This window comes from Callionymus lyra, chromosome 11 (assembly GCF_982586985.1).
Source record: "Callionymus lyra chromosome 11, fCalLyr1.hap1.1, whole genome shotgun sequence".
Lineage (NCBI taxonomy): Eukaryota > Metazoa > Chordata > Actinopteri > Syngnathiformes > Callionymidae > Callionymus > Callionymus lyra.
In genome coordinates this window covers 25,918,150-25,946,026 of record NC_141828.1, presented here as the reverse complement: position 1 = coordinate 25,946,026, position 27,877 = coordinate 25,918,150, and the positions used below count along the sequence as shown (strand labels likewise).

Below are 27,877 nucleotides of genomic sequence, written 5' to 3'. Positions count from 1 at the left end.
TTAAGATGAAAGCATTATTTTTTATTTATCCATCTTCTGTAAAGCACGACAAGCTTCATCCTGCAACTTTACCTTGAAATAAGTTAATTGCATAGAAGCCCATCGAGGAAGTTTTCCAACGACATGTTACCAGAATACTATTGCCTCGTTTCCCAGCATTTTCATAACACATACCCAGAACATTCAAAAAATATTTGTACATGCACAATGGCAACAAGCAAAATCATGCACATGAATGTCCTTCAGTACGTTATTAATTTAACAGAACTGTAATTTGCATTCTGAACATGTATTTTATTTTTTGTGCGTCATTTGTTTTTCAAGACCCACGTGTAAACAACACAGACAGTTCTTCTTATATTCATTAATACACAAAAATAGGAATGCAGAGACTGTTCTCACTGTTACAGTTCTGTTATTTATGTTGTTGGGTGGAATTCAAGAGTTCCCTAGTCCGTGCATTATGTGATCCAATCTTTAAAAAAACAACAACTGTGGATTACATCTGTTAAAGGTGAGTTTTTATATCTGTCAGCATTGACTCTTGTCCTTTTTGTCAGTGTTTCTTGTGGATCAGATTTCCCACGCGGTGAAAGAACTTCTCAAACTTATTGTCATGTTGACCTCTGGAAGCTCTTTGGGGCTCAACTTCTTCCTTTTCTGTATAGTAGGAAGTGCTCTTCTCCATGGCCATTGCGCTCCTGTAGCTGAGTCTGTTCTGTACTGTTTCTTTCTTTTCCAAGGAGCAAAACGGCTCAAATCTGCTGAGCGGGCGGTTTTGCCTGTCGTGTCTTGTGATTGGTGAAACGTAACCAGGCCTTGTCATCTCTTCCCGGCGTCTATTTTCTGAAGTCAGGTCTGATTGTGGTCTGAGCTCCTCAGACCTGAATACTGGCTGTGAGTATTTAAGATCAGCGGGTGGAGACTTCCTGTCAGAGTTTGTGGTTTTGTAAACATTTCCTCTCATCAGTTTCTCGGGGGCTTGAGCTGTCAGCGTATCAGTGCTGCATTCTGATGTAACGCTATGTGTTCCCATGGTTTTCCCTGAGCCATCTCTTTTCCCTGGAATGTTCAGTAGGGATTTAATTTTCTTAGTACTCTTCTTGAGAAAATCCTGAGAGCCTGTGTTGGTGGACTTGATTGCTAGATCGCTGAGGTTCTCGTCGAGGGCCGCCTCCGACACAGTCCTGGAAGGAGGCTCCTGCCAGTTGTTGTAGTTGTTGCTGCACGAGTCTTTGATGTTTTTGACGTCGTAATGCGAGACCGATCTCTGATCTTCGTTCAGATTCATTCCGAAACCTCCATTCTGCATTTTGATACCGGCTGCATATCTGTTGATCTGCATCCGAGTGCGAGAGCCGTACGACTCACGGGTCCTTTCGTAGTTGCTTTTTGGATCGGCCACACTGTGCCTCTTGTGCCAGTTGTCCAACAACATCTCTGGATTGGTCAGGATTGGGTCAGGCTTTGATCGACCCAGGCTGCTGTATGTGGAATGGTAATCATTTCTTGGCGGGGGGGAACTTAGGTATGTCCGAGGATCATCCATTTGACGCTTAGGCACAAAGTCGTCCATTGGCATCCCTTTCTGCGCGGATGCAGGAGGATGCCATTCGATGGATGAGTAGTGCTGTGGCGTGATTGCTCCTTTTGCGTCAATGTATGTTTGCTCCATCTGCTCTGGAATTGTGGATCTAAAAGCCAGAGAGGTCCTCATTCGACCCTGCATGAAGGTGTTCGACTTGTCCATCAGGTCTTGCTGGTCAAGATAGTCATTAGACTCTCTGAGGGGAGCATCCGAGTTGTTGAGATAGGCCTCAATCCGCAATGCACGCATGAAGGACTTGGATGTTTTCTCAAGCGTCGGCATGTTCTGATGTATGGAAAGAACTTGTTTGTCCAGGCCGTTGTAAGAACGCCGCATGTTCTGGCCCCTGTACATGTTCTGCACTTTTAAATAACCATCTGGAGGCAAATTATTTGTCCTTGTCATGTTGGTTGGTGATCGGAGGTTCCTCGGAGCGTAGTCATCCTCCCTCCCGCCAGCGTAGCTGTGCCGTTTGCGAAAAGGCAACGGCTCCGCCAACTGGAGTTGCGAGTGGTTTTGAACATCAAGGTCGTTGTCGAACCTCTGCCAATTGTCGGAGTACTTGTTTTCTGTGAGCCTTTCTTGGAAGTTTCTCATGCCCTGCTTCTGGTCAACACTTCTGTAGACTGTGTCCAGTGTTCGCCTCAGCTGGTCCCTTCGGTCCATTCCCTGAGTTGAAGCTGTAATCGTATTCGGCAAAAATTGTCGGCCATTAGAGCCGTTCATCTGGACCGGTGCATCTGCTGGGTAAATCTCTACCGGCACGGTCGACTGGGCGTACAACGTCCGAAATTCCTCGTCATACGATTTAACGAGAAAGCCGGAGATGACTTGAACCATGCTTCGGTGTATCTTTTCAAACGACCACGTGAAGCTGTGGAAAAAACAAACAACAACACTTTAGTTAAAAGTATGGAAGTATTTCATTACCTTCAAAATATTGACTAACAGATTTTACATCTAAAATCTTAAAATTTTGAATTAACTTAAATTATAATTTATTTTACGATTTTTATATATATATATATAAAAAATAAATGATTCTTCAATTGAAAGGTTGAATTTGTTTTTGTTTATTTAGATATGGAGTTTTATTTTCCAATTAAAATCATTAAATATATCTTCTTAATTCAATAGGACAATTTTATTTTTTTCAATCATTTCATTTATTTAAAAAAATGTTTATACTAACAGGTTATATTTCTCTTTATTGAATAATTGAATTGAATTATTTCTTTATTGAAAGGTTGAAATATTATGATTTTTATAAATTGAATGTAAAAATCTGAATATTTTAAAAATAATTACATATAGAGTTAAATATTCTAATTCCAAATATTGAAAGAAAAAAATCCTAAATTCTTTAATTTATCACCTTCTAAATTCAATATAAAATGTTTGTATACTAGTAGGAAATGTTTACATTACCGTTTAAGGGGAACAGATATTCAATTTAGGAAATTAATTTTTGAATTATTGGAATTAACATATTAAACTCTATGTGTAATTATGTTTTCTTGATATATATAATTTTAATAATTGAACCTTTCAATAAAGAACATATTACATTTAATAATTCAATAAAAAGTAATTGAAGCTGTTTAAAATAAATGATTGTTAAATCTAAAACGAGTTTCAACAGTTGAAATGTTAAATTCAACCATTAAATATTCTGATGATTTGTGATTATTTTTAAAGTAGCTACAATAACATCTAGTAAACACTGACAGTAGTTTAATAGATGTGACAATGATTTGTTTAGAGCTTCAGACTTGCTTCTCTCACCTGTAAGAGCCGTAAACTGCCGTGTGACAGTCGACTAAAAGGAACTTCTGCTTCATTGCTCCATGGAACCTAGCTCCTGACTGACAAAGGTAATCTTGGCCTTTCACGGTGCGCACCCTCATGTTCTGTAAGCAAACAAAATCATCAGTGAAACATTGGCTGCTGCCTCCAGAACATCAAACCATGGTGATTTGAAATCTGCTGCATCCACCATCAGAACCATGATTTTTTGTAGAATATGTTGTTTTTTTTCTGTGATCGAGATAAACAAGCAGGACTAACAGATGGATGGAGGTGAATAAGTGGGACGTTTTGCAAATGTTTCATGGCAGCACAAAATGTGGCGCCAAATAGTTTATACCCTCGCTGTGTTTAAGAAATGAAACAATGGTGGCACAGACTTCAAAGGAGATCTAATTATTGGTTAGGAAGCTGAAGGTCTCTTTTATAAATCAACACAATACATTCCTTATTTTCTCTGAAGCCTTCAATTAACCCTCATGCAAAAGACAAATAAAAAACTGATTACTGTCTTTAAATAAGCTTATCACATACTGAGTGAATTAAGTTCAATTTCATTTTTAAATTATCTTTTAAAATCAGCAAAACAGGTTTTCTATAAGCAAAGATTGTTTATATTAATCTAATAATGTATAAATTAGCTTAATGGACAATTTTCCAAACAAATATAGCCATGTCAATACCTGCACGTGTTAACAGTTACACAGACAAATCTTAAGCGCTTAGAAAAATCTAGAACTGTCTACAGGTTATTTTCCCCTCATCAGTTAATAAATGTTATAAAAGTAGAAAATAAATATAGTGCAACTTCGTAGTATTCCTCAGTGTAATACTATGGAGCCTCGCAGAGATTGGTTCGTAACATTTTTGAGGTTTTTGAGCGCCATGTAACACAGTTTAAGGTCAGTAACTAAAACTCCAATTAATACATAATAATAATAAAAAAAAAGGCTTATAGGGCTGCTGTTGATGTTTGAGAAAATGTGTCTATATAAATTATGGTAAACGAAGTTATGGGATGTATCTATATGTATGGTATGCTATCATTAAGTAAGTTTGGATTTTGAGGTTTTAGGGGGTAAAGCAAAAGGGAATAAAAGGATGACAGATGAAATAGAAAGATAAAATTCAGAATATTCAGCTTTTTTTTATCGTACAAACACGTCATATTGTGACTAAATGTACCCCCCATATTAAATGAAGATGATTTGAATACTTTTAGATCCTTTAAGCAATTGTAAGACCCATAACCCACCTGAACTTTCTTTCAGTGTTTTGAGGTTATTTGGTTTCAAATGTGTTTTTATTACATCATCCTTGTCAATAATCATTGGAGTTTATAAAGACCTTTTTTTCAGTCCAGCGGGAACACTTACCCTGAGTTGCTGAACCTTGACATCGTAATTTTCTGCCATCGTGAGGAAATCATTCAAATGGAAATTATCCAAAAGCACATAGACAGGAACTCCTCGTATTGATGCATCCACTGCCTCCTTGAATATATCCACATCAGTAAACATATCCATCGCGATCGCAATGACCTGCGAAGAAAAATTGAATACATGAATTGCTGCAGGGAAAAATATACTTTCAGTTATTTCCTCACATCGAACGTGTGAAGGAGAATAAAAAGATGCTGAACAGAATGCATGTCTGTACTTAAAGGTTTTATTAATATAACAGTTCAAAGAAAACTGTAATGCAGTTTCAACCACGCAGTTTTCCATCATTGTGACCTTGTCAATCTCAAGAAGTACGAGGAAACCGATTAATGTTGATCTTAAAAAATGTTCTCCTTCATTCTCAAAGGAATCTTTATCTCTGACTGACTGGTGTAATTGTCCAAGTGCGATGACCAGATGACCTTGACAAAGGTTGAAAAGCATCATTCTCCAAATGAGGGCAGAAGAAATGATCCTTTAATGAGGCGAAAAGTCATCCTAATGTGAATGTCTGTTATAAATGTGAGGCTTGTCTATCATGTCACAAAGGTTTCCATGGTTTTATAGCCTTATAGCAAATGTAAGGAGAGCGAAATGTCTCCAATCCTCTCATTTATTTCCTATCTTCTGTTTATCTTGATCCGCAACTATGCAGCGATACATCCAAACCAGGGGTGTTGACGCTTTTAATCATGTAGCCACTTGTGCATGGATTAGGTCCAAATGATGTAGCTTCTACCAGAATGCAAAAGGTATATTTATCTATAAATATGAATTCTTAACTTGAAGGATCTTTTAGGTCCATTAACACTTTCATAATGTAAAACAACATACCCAAGGTTACACTGAAGCTACAAAGTAGTACTAGTCTTGTTTATGTGTGTGATGTTCGGACAGTTTTTTAAGACAAAATGGTATAATGACAATAAAATCGATATAGATAGGAAGAATATTGGTTTCTTTAATTGCTTTCTTCATTTAAAAGGGATACAGATCATTTCAGATTACAGATTGGATCTGTTGTGTTGGTGAATTGGTAAATGGCTCTGACTTATGTTATACTTAAATGCTCAAAGTCACAGGCTTGTGATGAGGCAACGGTTTGTATAACACAGGACACAATCGAAGAAAAAGAACAGATTGAAGAGCAGAACACGTATACAAGTTGTGTTTACTGTCTGCAAAAATAAATCCAAAAGATTCCAATCAGGCCCCAAGACGTTGATTGGCCTCTTGAACCCTTGCTAGCTAAACCACTTGACTCAAACATGATTGCGAGTCTTATGAAGTGCTCACTTTTCCTTGCAGGACCAAAATAATCCAAATAACACGGACATTCAAGACATGTCCCTCAGACACAGATATTTCTCTTCGATCAATCTATTAACTTTATTCCTCGTCTTGTCCCGTCACTCATTGGTTGCCCCGGCCGTTCGACAACTATTACAACGCTCTGGTATGGGGGCCAAATCTTGCCCCACATACACCAAGTAATTTAATGTTGCCCACCAGATGAGAAGCTCAGATAAAAGAAGATGAATGTTCATGTTGAAGATGTCAGTGTTTCAGATAAGGTAAGGAACTGAGATTATGCACGTTAACAATTACACAGACACTTCTAATAAGAGTAAAACTGAGGTTGAAGGAAAGAAACACAAAGGGGTGAAATATTGGTTTGGCCATATATCACGATATATTCTTTTCATGATACTGTATTAAAATTCGACAAGGTTGTTTTTTTTTTCAAATCATATTTCATTTTTTACCAGAGCGAGTCTGTTTACTCCCCCCCTACTCTTTACATAACATTCATTTATTCTCATGCCTCATATTTACTTTATGAGGCACAAGTTGCAGACCTTAGACACTACCAGCACCTACAAAGATGTGAGATATATACTACGTATATATATATATATATATATATATATATATATATATATATATATATATTATATATAGCTGTAAAAGCCTCAGGCAGGCGTCAAAAATGTTCACTTCATCCCCATATGTTGGATTTCTGCTTTTAAAGGATTTGCATTTTTAATTTAGCAGATTATATAAATTGCTTTTATAGGAATTTGCGCCTCAGTGTACATATTAAAAGAGAATGTGCTGACATTGTTCTTTGTATGATGGTATGAAACACAGCATTTTAGAACTTCAATTATAAAAATATCGCCTCAAAAAAAAAATACAGTGGGAGCTTTTTTCCCTTTTTTGGGGGGGGATTTTCACATTTTACGGAGAATCATAGCGACATAGCTCAGACAGTAACAAAGTTGGCTTGTAGCCTAGGAAGTTGTGCGTTCAATCCCAAATCCTATAAAATTGAGTTGTTGTGTCCCTGCGCTTAAGAAACTTAAATTCAATTGCCCTGTTGCGGCCTTCTCCCATCAGTGTGTGATCGTGTTCTGTTTTGAAGAAAAGTGTCTGGATTAATTTTTTAACTCAATAAACTTGCTTTCTTTATTTCGCTCAGCTGTGTGAGATCAGCTAACTTTTACCCACTTTCCTCCAGAAATTATCAGTGTTTTTTTTTTTTTTTTGAATTGGTCGTTCAGGATCGTGTTGCTGAGAAGGAAGTCTTAAAACATGTGCAGGTGAATTCTGTCTGGGTTTTGGGCGTTCTACTGTAAGAGTGCTGAGGCCTAATTTATTAACTCAGATTAAAAAATATATAGGGTTGAACGAAAAATCTTTATTCAGGAAATCCTGGGCTTTTGACTTAAGAAGAAGTGAAAGATGGATTACCTGTCGAGCATCTTGTATCTTCTTCCGTATCACCTCTTTGATTGTCGGGCTGTTTGGTCTCGGTGGATGAAACAGAAGGTCTATATTAGTCTGGAGTTTATCGTGCTTAACATCTGGCCAGCCCAATTCCAAGTCCGGTGCGTCCACATCAGTGTGTGTTGGCCAGTAGGTCCCTGAGGAGGACTGGGTGTCCAGTGACCCTTGTATGGGGTCTGATTGAGTTTGAGGTGGGGGCTTTTTGGCATTGTCGCAGATAAAGGCGAGCTCCTCCTCCGACAGGAAGCATCCGAGGCGCTCTCCCTTTAGGAAATCTAGGTATTTCTCTTTCCCGCCAACGATCAGTCGTTCGATGGCGAGGCGATAAGTCTCCTTGTAGTGGGGCTGGATGAAGTCCTCAGACTCGCCTCTCAGCGAAGATAGCAGTGAATACTCTGGAGAGTCCATCACTCCAGGCATCATCAGAGAGTCCTGTCAGAGACACTCAAGTTGTTACATGAAGAAGACAAGATTCAGGTTGAATTGTTGACTGTAAATCCAAACCCATGCTGAAGTAATATTCGGTAAATTGTATTTAAGACTTTTTTTACAATTTAGAATTAAATAATAACTCCACAGTATAACAGAACTTGAAAAAAACACCACCACAATTACATTTTTTAGGGAGAGCTTTATCCAAATAAACGTAAAATAAACATGACAGAAAATGATGTTTTCTATTGGGAGAATATTGAGGGGCAACATATGTTGGAATTTTTAATTTGTAGGAATTCCCATAGCCTTAATCTTAATCATCCCATCATTAGGTCTTGCCTGCCGGGATTGATTAGGGTCGAATTTCATGCAAGTTTTAGATCCAAATTCAAAATAAACATTGTTTGCTGATATACAATATACGAGCTCTCATAAGCACAAATTTAAAAAAAAAAAGAGTGGGATTAGTATACAAGGTATCAGTTATTAATTTTATTATAATATACAAATCAGAATAGCTGCAGCTAATATTTTTAATGAATAAAGACAGTTTTACTTCCACCGAGGACGCCACATGATCCTTGTGTTTTATTTATACTCAATTAGCTAAATAACTTTTTAACCCATTTCATTGGAGCTTGCAGTAGTCACTTGTACTGCTGCTGCGCTCTGCTCAAGGGAAATTGTCACGTAATAAAATCATAAATTCAAACCACAAATTGCATTTTAATTTTACCATAGCATCAAATGCTTTTCATACACTGTCAACTTACAAATCACAGACGTTTATTTTTGTTATTTTTGTAAAAATCAAAGCATCTCAGCAACAATGAAGCTTCTTCACACTGAACGAATAAACCAAACTTGTCAGCTCAACCACCCGCCTGATTAAAAAAACTATCTGGATGGCAATAAAGCAATGACATTATTGCCTGAAAGGAAAATATCAAGCAGCATCTGACGGTGCTCAACTTCTTAAGCCTTGATGACACAATGACATATTGTTGTTGGAACATAACTCACGAGGAAGCAGATCTACACTAACACCAATGAAAATGTTATCATTAAGGCCAGTCACCTTACTTCAGTACCCGGTGTTGCCCAGGGATTTTTTGCAAGATACGAAACCGCAATAAAAAACAAAACAAAACGCTAAACCTTCTGAGGGCTAGTTTTCGAAAATATAAGATTTACCTATTATTATATCAAAAAGTATTATTTATTATAAATTATGTTGTTTTATTTCTTGGGGATTAAAAAAATATATATTTAAAGTACATATCAGAAAACGTTCACGTTCCACACGTGCTATGAGCTGTAACCAATGATCTGCCCACTAAAAATTATCTATGACGGAAGATAATTTTTTTTATTGTTCTCCTGTCAAGACAGCCGTCAATTTAGACACTTTTGTAAAAGTGGAAAAAAGCAGATAAACAAGTTTATCCTGGTCCATGTGCTGCGACTCGAGTGTCAGTGGCTTGGCTCAATATAAAGTGAAACACAAGAAGAGAGAAATGTTAAATATTTACCAGATGTAACAACTTCATTTGATTGTCGATAACTTTTTTTAAATTTAACTCTAACCACATGGTCCACCTCTAGAGGTCAACCTGACGTCACTTTTAAACGTGAGAGAAGTATATTAACTCACCACACCATCAAGACCTGCTACAAACTTACATCACGAGCAACAACTTAGTGAAAAAATCCTCCGACAGCCGTCAAAATCTCCAACTGCAATCCACGCCACATCCAGCAATGCTCAGTGTTTGAGGGAGCTCTCTCTACTGAGTGACACCAAGACACAAAGTCGTTTTGACACGGTGAGTTGTCTGCAGTTGAGGGTGTGGATTCAAGTTTTGACATGTGAAGGCTTTAGTTTGAAACCATAAACCTGTTTGAGAACAGAAGCCACACCTCTCCTCACTTCAGGACAAAGTTCACACATATGAAGGGAGATAATGACAGAGCTGATGAATGCTGGTAGAAGTGGTCCCGGACACACAGACAATAATAGCTTCCTGGTTCTTTGACCCCTTTGTACTCGAAGAAAAAGCAGCTGCGCCGACAGGTGCAAGTCTGTACTTCAAATATCCTGACCCATGATTCTGTTTATCTTGGCAGCTTTTCTTCAGGTAGTTCGACGAGTTCACAGGAGCTTATTCTAATAAACACCTATTGAATCGTTCGGATAATATTTCTCTTTAACTGATCCCAAAATTGAACATGTGACAACATAAAATCATCCGTCAATTTCATTGATTTCAATTGATTTTTTTTTTCTCTCTTTAACAACTGAACAAAACTTATTCAAACCCTAAAATATATTGAAATAGTTTGATAACAGTTGAAAATGGTTTGATTATACTTGAAAATAGTTTGATTACAGTTGAAAATTGTTTGATTATAGTTGAAAATTGTTTGATTATACTTGACAATTGTTTGATTACAGTTGAAAATTGTAAGATTATAGTTGACAATTGTTTGATAATAGTTGAACATTTTTTGATTATAGTTGAAAATTGTTGGATTATAGTTGAAAATTGTTTGATTATAGTTGAAAATTGTTAGATTACAGTTGAAAATTGTTGGATTATAGTTGAAGATTGTTTGATTATAGTTGAAAATTGTTTGATTACAGTTGAAAATTGTTTGATAATAGTTGAACATTTTTTGATTATAGTTGAAAATTGTTGGATTATAGTTGAAAATTGTTTGATTATAGTTGAAAATTGTTAGATTACAGTTGAAAATTGTTGGATTATAGTTGAAAATTGTTTGATTATAGTTGAAAATTGTTAGATTACAGTTGAAAATTGTTGGATTATAGTTGAAAATTGTTTGATTATAGTTGAAAATTGTTTGATAATAGTTGAAAATTCAGATTGCATGTATAGAAAAGAAAAAATGTTTAGTGTAGTCTAATTAAAATACATTTATTTTAATTTATTTTGATTAACCTAGATTTAAATGTCAAAAATTACAAATTAGTTTAATTTAAAAAAAAGGTGATTTAGAGAAGCTAAAGCTTGTTTATGTTATTATGAAATTTTAATGTATATTAAATGATCTAATGAAAAACAAAAACATCTTTTTTACGATGTGTTTAACCAGTAGCAAGGTGAAGCAAGATGATGATATTAAGCCTAACAAAGGCTGGTCGGTCATTTTAAGAAAATAATTTCAGGACGATCAAATTATAAGAAATGAGAAAGAGTTATAATCTACTGGTTTGTCTAGTTGTAGATTCAAGACTTTTGAAAAATGTTTGATTCTACTTAGCTTTACTTATGATACCTTGTTTAACACAAACTCACATTTACACTAGGAAAATCTTGACTAATGTACAAATAAAAACATTAATATTAAGTACTTAGAGGGATCAATAAAGTTTTATCTATCTACAGTATCTAACTCCACTAAGTACAAATATTTCAATATTTCACTCTGGAAGATATATTGAAGAATTTTTACACATCTTAGAGTATGTTAAGTTGATGAAGGTTCTTTCATCTCAATTTGTTACCACCAATGTCTTAACAGGACACTTAATGCCATATGCTTCTGAGCAAGGATCACTGGAATGACTGGGTCTTTAGGATGCAGGCTCCAGGACCCAAAAAATCTATCAAGCACACTGCAAGTGGTGTCAAAGGTGGGATTCAGGTGAAAGGAATCCAGGGTAACAAACAATATAAAACATAAGGTGGCGTAGGATGGAAGGTGTACTGAACGTTGGGAGATGATCTGGAGTTGTACCTAAAGCATTTGACCTCCTTAACAAAGTGAATCATTTAAAGGATCCTGCGTTTAGACCAAAGAGGTCATCATATTAAAGAAATGAGGATGTGCCAGCCTGAAGTATGAGGGCAAGAATCCTGGATAATATTGTGACAGCACGGTCAAAACACAGAGACTATACACTGACAGAATTAACAACACATTGTTAACTCTGTCCTGCTGGCTGCGCTGTTGGAGGGAAGCCCCATCTCTGTCGTTGTGAGAGTGGTTTGGCTGTTGTTTATAGCGAGAGTTGTTCATGCAAAGTGATTCAGACACAGGAATTCACTTCTTTTGAGTGTCAGATGATCTTGGTTGGTTCTGCAAGTCCTTTCTATTGTGTGTCAATCTACCGTCCGCCTGGTCCTACAATGGTGTTCTTAAAGGACTTTAGTGACTTTTATCTTCCATTATTCAAATGGAATCTGTTCTTATTCTTGGAGACTTTCATGTTGATGAAATCACATCTTGCTCTGCTAAACAACTGTTATCTTTAACTGAAGCTTTTTATTTTTGAGCAACATGTCTCTGAACCCACTCACCAAAAAGGCCACATTTTAGACATAGTTAACACTCTTGTCCTGGACATTTCTAATGTATCTGTACATTATGTCCATCCGAGTGATCATTCTCTTTTCTTGTTTAACCTTGACTTCATCCCTGAACCTAAGCCTTTGAAAGTTAGGTCTCAGAGGCGTGTCATCTCAGCTGATACAGCAGACCGTTTTTCTGCTATGTTTGACCCTCTTTTCTTAAATGTTGAAATACTGGATCAGGTGGCACCTGTTAAATCGAACTTGACAATTAGAATTAACAGTGCCCTTGAACAAATGAAGATCTCCTGAGTCTGAAGAGACTGTGTCTCTGGAAGTCCACTAAACTTGAGGTGCAAAGACCTCAACTAAGTGATCTGATGTCCTCATTCAATGAGATGATGGAAACTGCCAGATCTGATTACATTCAGAAACTGGTAACATTAAATAAGAAAAACTCCAAAGTGTTTTTTGACACGATCAATTATTTCGTGTCTCCTGCTCCTCAAATCACGCCTGTCTTCTGTGAAGCTGACATCAATGCATTGTTGAGATTTTTCACTGACAAAATTAAATTGATCAAAGAGAAAATCCCTCCACTTTTGTGTGGGACCCCTGCTGTCACTGAGCCTGTCTCCACCTTGTTTTCTTTAAGCCTGTCACTTTATTAAAGTGTTTGATGTAATTGGCCCCTGGTTTACCAAAATGGTCAACCTCTCCCTTTCCACAGGGTTTTTTCTCAGTGCATTTAAACATGCCATTGTGGAGCCTTTACTCAAAATCCAGGCTTTGACCCGACTGACCTTTCAGGAATTTCAGGTCTATTTCTCAGTTGATCACCAGCTCCTGCTGAGAAGACTGAGGGATGAAGTGGGACTGTCTGGGTCTGTGCCACAGTCGTTCTCTTTAAATCTTTCTGGGCGAAGTTTCAGTGTATTTGCCAATCAAATAAAGTCTGAATCAGCAGATCTGTTGTGTGGAGTCCTTCAAGGTTCTGTTTTGGGTGCTTTATTATTTCTGCAACGAGAATTCTGACTCGCTCTAGTAGAACAGTAGGCTGCCAGTTTCTTTCAGGATCAATTTTAAAATTCTGGTTCTTGCTTTCAGAGCTATTCATGGTCAGGCTCCTCCTTACATCACTGATCTGATCCAGCCTTACACCCCAGCTCGGGCTCTTAGGTCTGTGGAAAAAGCTTTGGAATGATCTTCCTCTCCCATCTACTGACTCCTTCGAGAAACATATTAAGATATTCTTATTTGCGCAGGCTTTTCCTTGATTTTCTGGGACTCTGTGACAATTAACCTTTACTTTACTTACTTACTTTACTTTTTATAGTTTAGATGAATGCAATGTTCTATTCCACTCTACATATACTTTGAGTAAAGTACGATAGACAACTTTAACTATAGTCACTCTTAACTTCCTCTACAAATATAAATTGCTTACTTACTTACTTATCTTTACTTTTACTTTAGCCACGCCCACTGATAGTTATTGTCACTGTAGCAGAGCTCAAAATTCGAAAAGAGTTTGAGAAGACATCTTATCTCTGGACCATCTGTCAAACTCAATACAACAATCAGTCGGCGGATTATGTGGCGCAGGAGAGATGCAGTCAAGCTTCTGTAACTCAGCTGACATTTGGGTTTTGCTTGATATAACAGACTTAGAGTTGTGTTGGAAACAAACAAGAACAGGTTTTATTTATTTTTTTAATTCACTTCACAGTGTAACAAAACAACTCTTTGTTGTTGCTGTAATAGTATAAATTTTATCTAAGATAAAATCGTGTGAATCACTTTTGTAACAATCTTTATCTTCTTTCTTGATAAAGAGTCAACTTATCAACTTTAAATTATCATTTTTTAATTAAAGTCTGTGCACCTCATGTTTAGTAGACATCGAGAGACGCTCAGTCTTTCGACAAAGTCTCTTCAGACTCAGGAGATCTTCATTTGTCCAAGGGCACCGTTTTTTCAGAATTTTCAAGTTCGATTTAACAGGTGCCATTTTATACGGTATTTCAACACAATGATTAGTGAAACAGTGAATCAAACTGTTCACGTTAAGGCAGTTATTGAAGAAAAGAGGGTCAAACATAGCAGAAAAACTGTCTGCAGTATCGGCTGAGATAACACGCCTCTGAGACCTAACTTTCAAGGGCTTAGACTCAGGGATGAAGTCAAAGTTAAACAGACAAGAGGATGCTCACTCAGATGGACATCATGTACAGACACATTAGAAATGTCCAGGACAAGAGTAAAAACTGGCCTTTTTGATGAGTGGGTTCAGAAACATGTTGCTCAAAATTAAAGGCTTCAGTTAAAAATAACAGTTGTTTAGCAGAGCAAGAAGTGACGTCATTAACATGAAGATTGAAGTCTCCAAGAATAAGAACAGATTCCATTTGAATAATGGCAGTTAAAAAGTCCCTAAAGAGCTTCAAGAACACAGCAGCAGGACCAGCAGACTGACACACAATAGAAATGAAATGTAGAACCAAACATGTTCATTTTAGACTCGAAAAAAATAGAAGAAGAAGAAGAAGTGAATTCCTGTTTCTGAATCACTTTTCATGAACAACTCTCTCTATTAAGTGCAGGCGAGACAGCTCCTTCTTGTTTAGACATGAACTATTACAATAGTCCAAACGAGAAGACACAAACGCATTAATTATAAGCCCCAGATCGTGTTGTGACATTTACTCTTGTTTGTCATCCTTCAGCAAAACATATACCAAGTTTACTCTTATCATTAACATCTTTCATCCAAGTTCATCTTATCTTGAAGACAGGCCACATAAAATTACTTGGCAGGTCAGTTTAAAGATTGTGAGGTAAACTTTGTAGCTTGGGAGAAAAAACGAAGTAAGTAATTAAGCAAGTAATGGTTGTCTTATTTTGGACATTTGTTTCTTTATATCCCTTTTATTATCCATCGCCCATCATTCCCTTCTGTTTATAGAAAAAAAGCTTTTGTCTGTAAAATCCAGAATTTTTTCCATAATTTCGCAATGTGACTTCATAGTTACCTTCTCCCTCCCTTCCTTATCTGAAAGCCTTCCTCAGCATTTCCCTTGAATTTTAGACAGTCAATTATTTGTAAAAGGTTCTGTCAGTCAAGCCTGTTTGTGCAGCAGCTCCTGTTTCTGCGGCCGTTTGCCAATGCCTCTGATACAACTGCTTGAATACAGTATGGTAGAATAACAAACATGGCAGCACATAGTTGCAGAAGTAGTGGATTATGAGTTGTGTTAAATCTGAAGTACGCTGCACAAACTTAATTATCATTACACCAGCAGATGTGCTCGGGGTGACTCTGAAGATGACAGTTAATTTACCTTCAACAGGAAACAAAGAAAATGGATTCACAGGCAGCCAGACCGAGAGTCTGTTCATTAAAAATATCAGTATTCAACAAGCTAACTTTCATTTTGTTTAATTTAATTTGCTTAATTAAATATTATTAATCCATTTGTTGTATACATGCAGATGTTCATTTATTACTTTGTTCAGGAAATTAATTATTTTGCTGAGATGGAGATGGTTATCCAGTTTTATATTTGATCTGACTCTTAATTCATAGAAAATAATATCAGGACTAGTAGTTAATCAAAACAGAACAAAGAGAACTCAGTTAAAGTGAGAACAACAAGCAATCAGACAGTGTTGCAAGTAGGTGTGTGTATGGGCAAGAATGGCTACAGATACGTATCACGATTCAGGGGCAACGATACGATATACTGTGATACTGCAGTAACAAGTATATACTGTATTTGGAGTATTGCTGAGTACCTGACTCTGCTGTTCCAAAATATTTCCAAAAATCAGCCTTAAAAATTGCTAGAGTCAACTGTGTCGTCAGTCATCGCTGGGATCTCGCAGCTTAACATTTGTCTGCAAGATCCTGGCAAAAAAAAAATTAACAAACGGCATTAATATTTGTATGTTAATTGTAAAAAAGTAAAAATAAATAAAAACATTTTAAGATAAATCATTGTTTTTTTAAAAAAAGAAAAGAAAATTAAACATTGTGGGAAATAAATATTTCGATATTTAAGTATATCAATATTTTTTTACACCTTGTCATTGTATATGACATTTATCATTTTTTACGATAAAATGATTCTCCTTCTACACCCTACACATTGTTTTTCGTAACTTTATGGAGCTAAGGTGGTACAAAGTGAGTTAATCCAAAAGGCAAAGGGATCAGCAAACCTGTTGATCTACATCTCTACCCTCAGCTTTGATCACAAGCGGTAGGTACTGACCTAGAGGACATAGCTTGGGTGATAAGCATGGCCATTAAGGCGAGGCTTGGAGTAGAGCCGCTGCTCTTGAGAGAAGTTGGCTGAGGTATCTTCAACATCTGACTAGGATGCCTCCTGTACACCTCTCTATGGAGGTGTTCAAGGCATGTCCCACCGATAGGAGACCACAGGGGAGAAGCTAATGCCCCCTCGACCCGATCCTAGATAAGTGAAGTAAGAAGCCTCAGTATAGAAAAGGTCATCAAAGATAGTTTTCATGCTTCAAAGTTCAAAACCATCCATCTATAAGCAGACAACGACCTCGGGGCAGTGTTTATGTTGTGCGGTTTGTATATACCTCCATGTGCCTTAAAGGTGTTTGAATAAGACAACCTGCAGAGGACACAGGTACAACACCTGTCTTCCATTATATCTGGGAGAGACTCCACCTCACGCCAATAAGTTAAATACTTACATTTGAGATCAACAGTGCTTTAGACTTGAAACGCGACAATGCTTTGAATGTCAAGTATCTTCACCTGATACTGCGCTGACCACGAGGCAGCCGAAACCTATTTAGGTTTTATTTTGTACATAGAAGACGTTTACAGTACTTTTCCACACATCTGCTCGTCTTTTTTTCAAGATACGAACTAGACAGCTTCTTCTTCTTCAAGTAAATGATCAGGAGTTGTCACATTAACGCTTTTGCATATATTTACGACATAAACAGAAATAATTGAGATATTTATTGATTTTTAATAAGAATTTTGAGGTATAATCTCTATAAAATACTTGGGGTGTGTATTGGCAAGAATCTCGCCAAGTATCACAATAGAGTGGCAATGATAAGATATGTTGTGATATACTGTAATACTGTAGGAAGAAATATATATTTAAAGTTTTGTTGAGTACTTGACTCTGGCATGACTCTTGACGAAGCTGTAACTGCTTTTGTTTGTTTTGAAACCAAAACATGTTCAAACATCAGCTTTAAAAGCTGCTGGAGTTCACTGTATCCTCTTGTCCTAGGTCATAGGCAGCATCTCTCAGGATTTCATTATTCATTTAGCTGCACAGGAGGTAATGATTGCTCAAAATATTGTATTTGTTATGCTCTTTATTGAAATGCATACCATAAAAAAATACTATGAAATAAAATGTAAATGGTTTGGCTTTCAAATCATAACATTTTGGGTAATTCTTTTGTTTTAATATACATACAGTATCGTAGAAATATGAATACTGCAATATTTTAGTGAATGTATGTTTTCTTACACAGTACAAAATAAAGACCTCTAAATAAGAAAAAAACAACAACTATAATCCTATAGAACCATTCTTTTTATAATTTGTAATTACTAGTTTATGTTTGACTGCCCCTTCGACCCTGCCTTCACTCACTTCTTCACCTCAAATACAAAACAGCTACATTTAATGAAAGTATTATAATTAAAAATAAATCAAATGTTGTTTTTTTTTTTGTTCCACTTCACCTGGACTTGTCTTGCCTTGTATTTTCATAATCATAAATATATTGTATAATACCAGATAATTTCCCTTCTTTTTAGAATTCCCTTGATGAGAAACATCTCCTTTAGTTTAACGTATGAATAAAATACTCATTTAGAGTTTTTCATTGTTGTATTTAAACTGTCTTCTGCTCTGTAGTTGTCACGCGACTCTTTGAATACAGAAAATAAATGGCTGAACATTTTGGCAGACAATCCGGTGCAGCATGACAAACTCGCAGCCGGTAGGTAAACTGGAAGCGCAAGCTGTGTCGAGCGTGGGAAGACACACCCATGACACACACAAACAGAAAATACACAGGGGTGTGGAGTATATAGAAGGAACGTAAACACACTATCCAAAACAGACTATATCAACGCTTGGAGACATTAAAAACCCCTGTCAGACCTTAAAGCAGCTTTATGCGATTTTAAGTCGAGCGACGCCAGTGGACAAAAGTGGTAGTGTTTAGCCGGGAGACCACATTTCCCCATGTAAAAAAACATCCCACCCCCCCACCACCACAACCAGCTTGATATGTAGCATGTTCACACCATCCCCAAGAACTTCACACAAAACACCTCAAGTCACGATATGTCAGTCATTCAACTAGTTTTAAGTTGATGTGTTATTTATATGTAAGTTATTTTAGTACAAAAATATTAAGGTACACAAAACTACTAAGAGCTGCTTAAAAGAACATGCAAATGTTAGCTCAAATAAAAGTCAAAACTGTCAAATAAATAAACAAATATTAAGCTTAAGTTGCATTTTCAACACTGAATATCATGATTGTCTGGGTCCAGGTTTGTATTCAAGACTGATCTTTGAGGGCAAGAAAGTCTTCTTAAGCTATTTGAGTCAATGCAAAGATGGAATCTGAGCTGCGAGAAGAAGATTTCTCAGGGGAAGCGTCAACACCTCAGGTAGTTCCTCAGTGACTCACCTGACACTGGACACTCAACATGATATTGCCGACATTGTTCAGCTTCGTCTTGAAACGGGGTGTGTTTAGATTGAGTAACATATCCAGGCAGACCAGGGAGTTTCTTCTCCTGAAGGAGCCTCACCTCTTGTGACAGTCGTCACCATCACTCCCTCTAAAGCCCTGGGGGAGTTTGTCGCTTGTCTGAGCAGGTTGTGTTTGCGTTACATCTTATCGGAAACGTTTATCCGGAACACGATCAGCAAATACAGTAAAAGAACATTTATCCAGTGGAAGCCTTTTGTTTTCTAGTAAGAAACAGGAACATCCTCAGGCCTCACAATAAAATCAATTATAAAAAATTGAAAATGAAATTTTATGAATCCAATCCCCATTTATTATGAACAAGATATTGAGCTTTGCTTTTAAACTGTCTATTATTGGATTGCAGTTAAATATATTGGTTAGTTGAAAATGATTTTATTGTAGTTGAACATATTTGTTAGCCCATTATTATAAATATGGTTTGATTGTAGTTAAAATATTTGTTGACTACTTTTAAAAACATTTTGATTATATTTTTAAATGTTTGATAACTGAATTAAATAAATGATTGTAGATGAGTATATTGGTTAGTAAATAATTGATAGTAGGGTTTTATACTGGTAAAATATCTGTCAACTACAGTCGACAATATTTTGATGTTGTTTCAAATATTTGTTGACTACATTTGTAAATTGTAGTTTTAAATATATGTTGAAAACATCTAGTTTAAAATATTTACTAGTTTAGTATATTGGTTAATTAAGAATTTATTGTAGTTTATTATATTGGTAAAATATCTAACAGCATCTAATTCTTAATCAAGCTGATGAAGATTGATGTATATCAATCTTCATGGGCATTTCAGTCAGAGGTAATTGTTACATTGTCAGTCCCTGATGTCCCCTGTGGAGTTTATCTCAACTCTCTGGCTCGACTCATCGTCACTAGGTCACTCAACAACATATTTGATGGAGCCAAGCCAAAAAGAAAGGGATGAGAAAAAGACAGATACAGGGGGAAAACATAAGGACAAAGAAGTAAAACTCTGATTTATCGCAAGGATAATGACTTATATAATGATACCATGACATCATGCAAGTAAAAAATATAAAAAATATAATTTTTATAGAATTTCTAAGTTTATCTCGGTGTAAATAATAACATGGATAATTAAATTAAAATCATTTATCTCTTTGCCGCACTGAATCAATATTAAACAGCAAATCCATTTTTATTTTTTTGGGGGGGCTTTTAATATATATATAAATATATATATATATATTATATTTAATATATGTAATATATATATATTTTTTTTTACCAGTTATTTTCTATGGTAGTATTTACCACGCCCTATGCAGCTAAAAGAAAAAGAAATAGAACTGGTGAGATCCCATCGATTACTGAGGACGAGAGGATACAATGGACTCCAGCATCTTTTAAAGCTGACATTTGGACATATTTTGATTTTGAAACAAATGAAAGCAGTAACAACTTCATCTAAGGTCATGTGGTCTGTAAATTCTGCAACACTAGAGTCAAGTACTCAACAATACTACAAATATATCCTTGTTCCTACAATATCACAATATATTGTATCGCCGCCCCTGTATCTTGATCCGTATTGTATCACCAAATTATTGCTTAAAATGATTGTCCAAGAACTTGATCTTAAAAGAGCAACCATTAAATAAGAGGCAGACAAGAAATGAAGAAACAACAAAAATTAGATGAGGAAAACAGACTTTTACAAGCAAACAACATCAATTGTGATTCTAAATCAAAGAAGTTCCTACTTCAAATGTTGTTTTCAATTACTGTATGTCAAACTCTTTTCTGTAGTATTTTTTTTAAATACAATCGTAAAATTAGAATTGCCTCAGTAGGAGTCTTGGACACAGTGGGTGGGTTGAACTTGAGATTTGTGGCAGCAGAAGTTACTCATTTCTCTTAACTAAAAAGAAGAAGAGTAATCAGTCTCTGAGGCTTTGCTCGTATTACCGTCTTCATAACTGTCCGTCGTAATCAGCAGAGTCTACCATGCACTCCAGTGTCTAGTAATGTGCCTTTCTTTCTTTGGGTTATGTGTCAATATTTTCTGTTAGAAGCCACTCTGGAGAAAAGACCAATTAAGAATTGTTGTGAGGAAATGAAGTACCAGATAAAGCAAACAAAAGTCAATTTACATGTTACTTTAAGGAGTAGAAACATCTTGCTTACAGTACAAGTGCAAGTATTGTTGAGCTCCTTGTTGCTTCAACTTAGATTTCACTCCTACTAATCTGTCACAATAAATAATAAATAAATTACTCTGTGAGCCACCGTAGTATTACTTTGTGAGCCACCAAAGTATTACTCTGAAAGCCACCGTAGTATTACTCTGCAAACCACAGTAGTATTTCTCTTCAAGTCACCATAATAGTGCTGCTCCTGTAATCGAAGATATAATCTTTTGCTTCTGTTTCTGTATTAGGGTGTGAAAAAATACCAATATCAATATCCACAGCACTGAATGGATTCCTTCTTTGGAGGTGAGGTTAAATTATATTTCCTTTTTTATCATAGCTCTTCCATGTTTTGTTTTTTCAGTCTTTTTTTTTTCATTTTTGAGTTATTATTTAACGTCTTCCCGCTATACAGCAGGAGTTATTACATCACCTGGGAAGAATTCAATTCCTGGTGTTATGTCGAATTTGGTCCACTGCCGGATTTTGTACGCCCATGACAGCACATGTATGTAAACAATGTCACGTGACTCTCATTTTAACAAATTTTATAATTTAGTGGACTAATAGTTGCTTGTTGGCGCTTCGTAAACCTTGATTTGATGAATAAACATATAGGTCTAAAAAAGTGCTGGTTGTTTTAAAGTCGAGTTCACATTCAGGAAATCATGAGTTAATGAAGTCCTGCATTCCAAACACCTCATTTGCATATTGCTGAAATGTGCTTCACCAGATCAGACGCTGAGTAGCAGTATACAGTATACAGTTGAACTTTCATTGTTGGAAACACGCTAATCATATATCATCATGATTATTTATTATGTAATACTTTAATAATAATAATATATCCCAAATATTTCCAATACCCAAATTTCCCCTTTTTGGTAGGAATAAAGATGAATCAATCAATAATATTGCATTTTAATCTGATGTTCAGTAATATTTGGCCTGATTTATACCATTAATTTCAAATATGCATTTTCTTGTCTGTGTACCTTATTATCCTTATGTATAATGTATATTCATTTGGGTTTTACTAAAATACCTCCGACTGATTTTATGTGGAACACTCTGATCTCTCAAAATGTTGATATATTAAGAAGCTGAACTAAGAATCACTGTCTTACTCTGCGAGTCAACGTAATATAACTCCTTCAGTCACTAAGTCACTGTAGCATTACTCCATCAGAAATTGTCGAATTACTCTGCAAGCCACCATACTATTACTCTGCAAGTCACTGTACTATTACTCTGCAAAACACTGTACTATTACTCTGCAAGTCACTGTACTATTACTCTGTGAGTCACTGTACTATTACTCTGTGAGCCACCGTAGTATTACTCTGTAAGCCACCGTAGTATTACTCTGTGAGCCACCGTAGTATTACTCTGTGAGCCACCAAAGTATTACTCTGCGAACCACTGTAGTCTTACTCTGCGAACCACTGTACTATTACTCTGCAAGTCACTGTACTATTACTCTGCAACTCACTGTGCTATTGATCTGTGAGCCACCGTAGTATTACTCTGTGAGCCACCAAAGTATTATTCTGCGAGCCACCGTAGGTAAAACTTTATTGATCCCTCAGGAGGTCTCCTTCGGGAAATTGTTTTTTTTCCAATAGCCAGCAATTTTTCATAAACAATAAAAAATAATACATAAAAAATAAAATAAGAATAAGAACATAAAGAGAAAGAACAAGATGACACAATCTATGTCTAAAGATAAAGACAAAGAACATAGGTCAAAGAAAAACAACAAAGACAAAGGATACAAAGACTAACATAGAACAGAACATCCAGATACTCTCACTCCACTCCTGCCCCCAAACTCAGAATTGTAGAATTTAATAGCCCGAGAAATGAATGAGTCCTTGAGTCTATTTGTTTTGCACCTGGGTAGGAGCATTCGTGCACTCATTCTGTTTCTCTGCTCACTGATGAAAGTGTTCAGAGGATGACTGTCATCATCCATGATGGACAGTAGTTTGTTCAATGATCTCCTCTCAGCAACTGTCACCAGTGAGTCCAGCTTCAACCACAGAGCCAGTCCTCCCGATCAACCTGTCCAACCTGTTGACACTCCTCTTGGACACATTCCCACCCCAACACACCACAGCATAGAACAGGACACTGGCCACCACAGACTGGTAGAACATGCAGAGGAGCTTCTTGCAGATGTTAAATGATCGAAGCCTCCTCAGAAAGTACAGTCTACTCTGAACCTTCTTATATACATACATGGTCTACTATAGTAGTTAGTATTACTCTGCAAACCACTGTAGTATTTCTCTGCAAGTCACCATAATAGTGCTGCTCCTGTAATCGAAGATATAATCTTTTGCTTCTGCTTCTGTATTAGGGTGTGAAAAAATACCAATATCAATATCCACAGCACTAAATGGATTCCTTTTTTGGAGGTGGGGTTAAATTGTATTTCCTTTTTTATCATAGCTCTTCCATGTTTTGTTTTTTCATTTTTTTTTTTTCATTTTTGAGTTATTATTTAACGTCTTCCAGCAGGAGTTATTACATCACCTGGGAAGAATTAAATTCCTGGTGTTATGTCGAATTTGGTCCACTGCTGGATTTGGTACCCCCATGACAGCACATGTATGTAAACAATGTCAAGTGACTCTCATTTTACCAAATTTTATAATTTACTGGACTAATAATTGCTTGTTGGCGCTTTGTAAACCTTGATTTGATGAATAACCGTTTATGTCTAAAAAAAAGTGCTGGTTGTTTTAAAGTCGAGTTCCCATTCAGGAAATAATGAGTTAATGAAGTCCTGCATTCCAAACACCTCATTTGCATATTGTTGAAAAGTGCTTCAGCAGATCAGACGCTGAGTAGGAGCGGCTACAGTTGAACTTTCATGTTTGGAAACACACTAATCATACACAAGGTAACAGCGTTTGTTCAACGTTTGTTCAGTGTTGGTGAATCTTGGAATTTTAAACTTGCAGGGTTGAATAGGTTGACCATAAGAGCTTCTAAAAAATGACTTCACCAAATTTCCGCTTCACCACATTTCAGCTAAATCAAAGACTGCTAAGATGATGGGATCTTCTGTATGTTCAGCTAAAGCTCACCTTTAAAGACAGACACACACATCCCAACTGGCTGAGCAGGGAAACACATTTCAACAATTATGAAATCATGTGTTACGTATTTTTGACATGGTTTAACACACTTGTGAAAATGTGGTTAATTGAACAGTGGACACCTGCAGAAACACATATTCATAGTTAATCATGATTGTTTTCAACACACCTGGCAGTCAAATGAAAGTTTGGGAAGGATTTTAATGTTTATTTTCATCAATAATGGGACAGCAACAGTTAAAGACAAAACAAAACAAGCCAACATTGGACTTACGTACATATTGTTTACTAGTTAGTCGTCAATGAACAAAAGTTAATAATGTAATGGTTAATAAAGTAAAGGCTTGCGTCCGTAAAGTTTGTCTGCTTCAGACACTCGTTGTTGAGCTGAGGAAACAGGTTTAGGCAACTTTAAAATAAGCAGTTTGTCGTGTCCTCGTGTTACCTTATGTATAATTGTCCTGTTTTCAACCATGAAAGTTCCATTGTAAACGCTGCTCCTCAGCTTCAGCACATTTCGGCAATATGCAAATGAGGTGTTTGGAATGCAGGACTTCATAAAATCGTGATTTCCTGAATGTGAACTCGACTTTAAAACAACCAGCACTTTTTGGACATATATGTTAATTCATTAAATCAAGGGTTAAAACGCGCCTATTAGTCCACTGAATTATAAAATTCGTAAAAATGAGAGTCACATGACATTGTTTACATACATGTGACGTCATGGGGGTACAAAATCCAGCAGTGGACCAAACACCAGCAATGACTGAGGACGAGAGGATACAGTGGACTCCAGCAGCTTTTAAAGCTGATGTTTGGACATATTTTTGTTACAAACAAATAAAAGCAGTAACTACATCAAGAATCATGTGGTCTGTAAATTCTGGAACACCAGAGTCAAGTTCTAGAGATTACTACTATCTTATTTGATTTTCATAAACAGACAATATACCTGATCTGCATCGATCGGGTAGGAGGAGGAAAAAATACTTTACTTGTCTTTATCTTATTTTCAAAAGCCTCATCTCAGTTTGAGTTGGTTTGTCAGAAAGTTAATGTTACAGTCTTCCTTTCATCAGTATCACCAGGAGCCATCTTGGCAGGTTTATCTTACAGATATTCAGAATCAGAAACATGTGTGTTTTAAACACAACAAAGGATTTTTTTGTGGTGTGAGTACACAATGTTGAGAAAAATATAGAAAAGTAGCTATTGAATCATAACAAGAACAAGCCTTTATATACTCACTGAAAGGGTCTTTTCATGATCAATGGTTGAGCAATTTATCCTGAATAGGTCGATGTTGTTGGTGGAGCAGATCCAGGCCTGTCATACTTGACCGGTCGTCTGCCTGTAATAAGACCGTCTTAGAGTCCCAGCCCCTAATTAGGGAAGGAATTTGGAAGGAAACCAAAAGTTACACAAAAGCAAAAATAAGCTATTTCCCCAGACTGCCTTTGACCGCACAGCTCCCCCAATTCCCAAAATGTATGTACTGAGAGGAAGCAACAGTGGAGGCTCTGATACAAAAGTCATGCTTCACAAAACAAGACCAATTTGGGGTATGACCTAAAAATGGTCGCTAGCTAGAAACTTGTGGGGCAATTTGATTCCAGTAACAAGGTGCCCACAGTGAGATGGATTTCAAAAGAGGCATAGTTGTTCTAATTGTACCTTTTAACTTTCCAAGTGTGTCACTTAGCAACAATCTGGCTGCACTTACTCTACTCACACTATACGTGTATTCCTTGTCAAAGTATTAAAACAATGACATTCTATTTCTACATTCCAGCTTCATTCCATCAGTCTTAACGGCAAGATTTCCATATTCAGACAAACTCTCAAGGATAAACCCAACAAAATGAGAAAATCCATTTTTATATATATATATATAATGATCAGAAAAATACTTGGAACTCTGTGTTATTTGTAAGTCAATTATGACTATATCTGACTAAAAAAGGTTGGTAAACACTGCCTTAAGAAACACCCTGAATCCACCAAATTAAATGTTGCTTGACCAAAGATAAACATTCCATGCTCTTCCCATGGGTAACGACTTGGACCATCAATTTAGAACCAAAATTAAAACCACACATCTTAACAAAAACCCAACGTTTCTCATGCATTAACAGTTTCACACAAGAAAAGCTGTAATTAAAATAGCACAAAATTAATACAAATAATACTGTATATAAATATATATATAACACAAAGTCCAACTCAGGTTGGAATGGGAATATTGATTAAAGTAATTTTTTTTAAGAATTAAAAAAGTTATTGAATATCTGACTCACTCTTCGCCTTCGTCTCGATAGAAGCCTTTATCTGGATAATGAGGCACACTGTTTGCCATTTCTGTTCCAAACACCTTTAGGCTTATTAATGCAGCATCTGCTCATCTACTTTAGTAATAAAGAGGTAGGCTTGCAAAAGAGGATGGGAAAGAGTAAGTCAGCAGAAAGGCCGACCCAACCAAACAGCAAAAAGGGTCTTGTAAGACAGAGATCACTTTGAATGATCATGATCAGTGTTCTTGTTCAGATACATATCATCACCAGAATGAAGCAAATTATACTTATTTTTCTTCTGGGAATCTAGTGAAGTAGCAGTTTGATTGTAAAATTATTTTTGTTTGAGCCCATTGAATGGCCAAAGAATACAGAAGCAAATTAAGTGGGAAAACACCCAGGACACTTTTCCAAGCGTAAACCTTTCCGAATAACACATGAAGGCAGTTCGATTTCAACTAAAGATTTGGTTTACTTTCTAACTAGACTATAATAATCACAGCTGGACCTACGGAACCAACAATCAATCATTTTAAAAGGGGTGGTAGTGTTTATTTTTTCTTATAAATGTGCAAATAACCAACAACTACTATATTGAAAGTGATGATGAGCAGCTTTTGCTTTTTTCATGTGTTGGTTCCAAACTTGTGATCTGTTGTTGTGACAACCCTACTCACATAATACATTTAAAAGAGTATTGTATTATCATGTGACTGATTTCTGTCTTCTTGCCTTTCAATCACTTCACTTGAGGTTTAATGTGACAGAAAGTTAACAAAAGCCAGTACAAGTATAAATTTACCAGATTACCGTAAATTCCGGACTACAGAGCGCACCCGATTAAAAGCCGCATGCTCAAATTTTAGAAAGAAAATCTATTTTGTAATTATACAAGCCGCACCGGATTTTAAGCCGCAGGTTTAAACAGCCAAAAAAATGAACTACCGGTAATTCACGTCCATTTCTTACACTTAAATAAATAAAGCACTGTGTTATTCTTCTTAAGCATTGTTCAGATATTTACAGTCCGAGGAACCAGCGACAAAAGCACGAGGCTGGTGGACAAACTGTCCGTGTCCTTCAACCGGGGTATTATTTCTTCATCACGCCGACAACATGGATGAGTAGTTTGCTTTTTT

The 27,877-nt window shown here is 36.3% G+C and overlaps 1 protein-coding gene across 3 annotated transcripts; it reads right to left on the bottom strand.

The window, feature by feature from the left end:
- On the bottom strand, window positions 1–25,800 carry sack1b (scaffolding CK1 anchoring protein B). Of its 3 annotated transcripts, none has more exons than XM_087802991.1 (5): window positions 25,696–25,800; window positions 7,591–8,058; window positions 4,771–4,935; window positions 3,374–3,498; window positions 1–2,462 (listed from the first exon to the last, which is right to left on the bottom strand). In XM_087802991.1, the coding sequence occupies exons 2-5, from the start codon at window positions 8,047–8,049 to the stop codon at window positions 557–559; spliced, it is 2,655 nt and encodes an 884-aa protein (XP_087659117.1). In that variant the 5' UTR covers window positions 8,050–8,058; window positions 25,696–25,800; the 3' UTR covers window positions 1–556. The 3 variants fall into 3 exon arrangements, with proteins under 3 accessions (XP_087659117.1, XP_087659119.1, XP_087659116.1); XM_087802993.1 differs by lacking the exon at window positions 25,696–25,800 and adding an exon at window positions 9,716–9,884; XM_087802990.1 differs by lacking the exon at window positions 25,696–25,800 and adding an exon at window positions 9,745–9,884.
- Window positions 25,801–27,877: the final 2,077 nt, after the last annotated feature.

Excerpts from the sequence above, each read along its gene's own strand:
- sack1b (XM_087802991.1), bottom strand. The coding sequence starts at position 8,049 with ATGATGCCTGGAGTGATGGACTCTCCAGAGTATTCACTGCTATCTTCG. Across the intron at positions 4,936-7,590 it reads AGATACAAGATGCTCGACAG|GTCATTGCGATCGCGATGGA; the intron begins GTAATCCATCTT and ends TTTTCTTCGCAG. Across the intron at positions 3,499-4,770 it reads TCAAGGTTCAGCAACTCAGG|AACATGAGGGTGCGCACCGT; the intron begins GTAAGTGTTCCC and ends GTTTGCTTACAG.